Raw genomic sequence first — 4,371 nt, 5'->3', positions numbered from 1 at the left:
CCCTGCAGCCACCATGCAGCCACCATGCAGCATGCTGAGGTCCCACCTGAGCGGATGCCTTTGACAGGAAATGTGGCCTGGGCCAGGAAGTTGGGGTCGGAGAACATGTCCTCCTCGTTGACCACGAAGCGCAGAAAGCTGAGCTCCGGCTCGAACACACTGAACTCCACCGGCTCCGCCGGCGCTTTCCATACCGGGTTCAGGCCATTGTCACCTGCAGCCAGCGGACAGGTTAGAGACGCGCAGCAGACCGCCGCCTCGGTCTCGCAGCGCGTCAGACTCACGGTAGACGATGGTCTTGAACTTGTCCTCTGAGTGTCCGCACAGCTCCACCTCCACGAACGGGCTGACAATGCTGCGGCCCGGCTTGGGCAGGTGTCTGGCAGCAATCACCTGGGGGACAAAACAACCAATCAGGATCCACTGACCATCCGACTGGAACCAATTAGGATCCAGGTGAACGCTACCTTGACTCTGATGCTGTACTTGACTTTCTTCTTCTCCTGATGCGGGTCGTAGCCGTCGGAGCGCATCATCTCAGGCTGCAGCACGTAGCCGCTGTTCCCGTTCAGGCTGAAGAGGGCGCTGTTCAGCTGGGTGCATTTATCTGGCAAGACAACAATCAGCTTCACGGTCAAACGCAAGAATGAAGCTTGTCTGAGAAAGTCGGCCTGCAGGTCTCTGAACTGATCTGAAGCTGAAAACACAAAAAGCTGTAGATCATCTACAGCTTCACCCGACAGAAAAATAAAATCAGGTCCAGTCATCGTTCTCTGGAGATGCTTTATGACTTTACTACCCTGACCCCTCTGACCCCTACATCCGACCCTAGAACAGATCCATTCTCCTCCTCTAGGATCCGTCCCCATGGAGACAACTCGGCTGACCCGAGGGTCGCCTGCCTGGTTCCATACCTGCGGTCTGGTAGTTGAGCGCCACCATATGGCAGCCCACTGCCCACAGTGGGTAGGGGTCAAAGTTGGAGGACTCCACCCGTTGGTTTTTGGGGTAGATCCGACTCAGAGCTTTGCGGTTGTAGCACAGGAAGTCCTTGGTGCGGCTCTTCCCTGGAATCTTGTTTTCCATGAAGGAGCGAACCTCCTTATAGCTGTAGCTGTCTGCAGAGAGAGAGGGGTCAGAAGGTCAGAGGGTCATAGGAGGTCAGAGGAAGCTGACCCGTTGAACAGCAGGAAAATGCTCATAGCGGTTCTCAACGTGGGCGGTACCCCAGAAAAACAGAGAATCCGACGCTGAACAGTGAAAAATGAACACATGATGTGAAACACATGATGATTAGGAGGCGCAGCAGGTGATGAGTGAAGATTACTGATGGTCAATAAACGATCAAATAAATGTAGCAACAGGACAGAAACTAAAGTGGACATAGCAATAAACCAGGAGAGGATAATACTAATTAAAGGAAACTAAATGGAAATAAATGAAGAACAAAATGCAAGAATAAACTAAGGAATAAACTGGTATGGCAAGACGTTTAGAGCAATAATTAATACAGAGGACTGTATGGCAAGAATAAACAGACACTATTTCCAGATAAAAGGTAAAATAATATTGTTGAAGTGCCATGGGCAGGGGCGCAACTACACATTATTCAGGTGGATGCGAAAACATAAATCGGCGCCCCCCACGAAGGAGAGTAGAAACATACGCTCGCCCCCCCCCCCCGCCTCCTCCCTCCAGACGCCGATACGTTTAGGGCAAAACTCGCTACATTTACCCCGTTATGTGCGCGAGGTGAAGGAGCGTAAGGCGCTGAAGTGTCCGGAAAACATAATCGGTGCGCCGATTCAAAACATCTACAATAGTGATAGTAACATTAATGATAAAATAATAGTCAGTTCAAGTAGCCTACAAATTCTTTGGTGGGGGGCGGTGAGGGACCTGGATAAAGGCTGGGGGGCGCTGCCCCGAAAAAGGTTGAGAAACACTGGCCTAGCAGCTATTTGTATATTTTCCACTATGAGCCTCTGCTGACACTTTGAGGTTTGGAGTCGCAGCAGTCAGGAAGTTGTCTGGCCGCCACTTTGTTTCCCGTTGATCACATCCTGTTGGTTTCTCACCTTGGTAAGGCATCAGAGCGCAGCAGCTCCGTGCGGAGGGAGCGACACCATCTGGAGCGTTTGGTTCTGTGACCCGTTTGGTTCTGTGACCCGTTTGGATCTGCGACCCGTTTGGTTCTGTTACGCTGTTGGTTCTGTGACCCGTTTGGTTCTGTTACGCTGTTGGTTCTGTGACCCGTTTGGTTCTGTGACCCGTTTGGATCTGCGACCCGTCCAGCTGATGCGAAGGGCGCGCTTACCGAAGCGGTCTTTCTCCTTGCTGCGAGGCTGGCAGTAGACCACCAGATCAGACATCTCCATGGCAACCTCCGCTTTCTTTTCCACTTCCTCCTGTTGTTTCATCTGAGTTTGGACAGAAAGAACAACCACTTCCTGTTTGTACAGTCACGCCATCACACCACCACTGTTTGCAGCTCTAGTCTGAGACTTTCTCACGGAAACAACAAACTTTCTTCCTCTCATGATTTTCTGTTTCAGTCTAAATGTGTCAATAAAATCTGCTTTATTTTTATTATTTGTCTTTTTCACTTTCATCTTCACAAATGAAACTAAAGGTTTGGCACAAACTTCCTGTCTAAACACCCCTAAACCATTTCGCTCTCAGGTTTCAGCATCTGCAGACTAAATAACTGTAGGAAGCCTGCTGGCATCGGTTTGGTTCTGGACTGGATGACGGACCCAGAAGCTTTTATCGTTGTGCTTCTTAGTCTTTGTATCATTTTGTGAATACCAGGACTTTGTAGAGTTGAACCAAACAAGCCGATTCATGTAAGAATCCTAATCCTCATTATAGTGCTGTAGTCAAGACCAAGACCGGCGCCGCGCTACATGACTCAATAAAATGTGAAACATGATCAAAATTGCTTCTCAAATTGATCTGAAAGATCCACAAAACAACTAAATATTAAATACGTAGAGCTGAAATAAGGTGTAATTATCAACTCATGTCGCCCCTAAGAAGATAACGCCCTGGATGGTTGCTCATATGGCCGATGCCAGAAACCACCACTGTCTGCTCCATTAAACACAGTAACTATGGCAACAATGCACTAACAGTAAGCAACATAAACTATGAACACTGAGGAGCGACCAGCAACCAATCAGGAGAACCGTTACTGTTGTCGCTCTGTCTCCTCCTGCATGAAACCAGGTGACCAAAATGATCAAAGAGCAATGAGCATGCGCTCTGTTCATTTACTTGATGATTAAATATGTATATTTTTAATAAAATAGAACAATAATAGCTACTGCAGTGTGCGCAGAGCATAGCAGAAACAAAGAACGGCTATCAGTGAGTCTCCAGTCCTATCTATCTTTATAAAGAAACGTTCAGAAGAATCGGGTCGTTCTTGAACGTCATCACCAAATAGCAGACTTTGGTCACAGCGTGCGATGACGCGGTGACCATGAGAGATGAAGAGTTTCCCTAGTGCTTTGTTTTCTGTTCTGGTGAAGTTCTGGCCGTGTGAAGGAAGAACTGCAGCAGTTGTTGCTGCAGCTGGAGAGTCCTCAGCGTCTGCAGCCCGATTCATGGCGATATCCTCACCTCCTGCTCCCGGTGGTACTGCTTGCTCATCTCCCTCTGGGTCACGTCCCAGGCCACCTGGTACCACTCGAACAGCTCCTCCAGCGACCCGGCGGACAGGTCGAACTGCACGCTGTCCTGCTCCTTGTGCTGCAGCGTCAGGACATGCGACTTCCCGTATTTACCATTCTTCACTGCAGACAGACAGACGGACAGACTGCTGACCTGCTGGACAGGAAGCTCGCCTCCGTCAGAGCGCATGAATACTTTGCCTACCGTTATTAGGCGAAGGTCACCAAAACATTCAACTCAATAAAGTCGATCTTATTCACTGAGCGGATGACCTTCTGACTGAACTCCATGTGGATCCTTCTGCCTTCACGTTTCATCAGAAGCTAAACAAAGTCAAAGGTCACTTACTGTTCTGGATGTTGTACATGGAGATCTCCACAATTCCCTTACAGAGTTCCCCCAGAGGGTTGTCTTCCATCTCCTGTGGGTCACATCACAACGTGTTCAGTGATTATGGACATGGCAACAAATCAGAGGCGACGGTGACATGGCGCCTCAGAGGCAACGGCCACATGGCGCCTCAGAGGCGACGACGACATGGCGCCTCAGAGGCAACGGCCACATGACGCCTCAGAGGCCACCGCGACATGGCGCCTCGGAGGCGACGGTGACATGGCGCCTCAGAGGCCACGGCAATATGGCGCCTCAGAGGCGACGACGACATGGCGCCTCAGAGGCAACGGCCACATGGCGCCT

The 4,371-nt window shown here is 50.0% G+C and overlaps 1 protein-coding gene across 2 annotated transcripts in view; it reads right to left on the bottom strand.

Annotated features, from left to right (window-relative positions):
• plcg2 (phospholipase C, gamma 2) overlaps window positions 1–4,371 on the bottom strand; it is a 24,711-nt gene that overhangs the window by 3,310 nt on the left and 17,030 nt on the right. For both annotated transcript variants that reach the window (XM_008412702.2, XM_008412701.2), the window contains exons 24-30: window positions 4,024–4,096; window positions 3,625–3,797; window positions 2,318–2,420; window positions 915–1,118; window positions 468–607; window positions 285–393; window positions 47–214 (exon numbers count right to left, since the gene is read on the bottom strand). In XM_008412702.2, the coding sequence (XP_008410924.1) occupies window positions 47–214; window positions 285–393; window positions 468–607; window positions 915–1,118; window positions 2,318–2,420; window positions 3,625–3,797; window positions 4,024–4,096 (970 nt within the window). The remainder of the gene's footprint in view (window positions 1–46; window positions 215–284; window positions 394–467; window positions 608–914; window positions 1,119–2,317; window positions 2,421–3,624; window positions 3,798–4,023; window positions 4,097–4,371) is intronic.

Source organism: Poecilia reticulata, linkage group LG6 (assembly GCF_000633615.1).
Source record: "Poecilia reticulata strain Guanapo linkage group LG6, Guppy_female_1.0+MT, whole genome shotgun sequence".
Lineage (NCBI taxonomy): Eukaryota > Metazoa > Chordata > Actinopteri > Cyprinodontiformes > Poeciliidae > Poecilia > Poecilia reticulata.
This window is presented reverse-complemented; position numbering and strand designations above follow the sequence as displayed.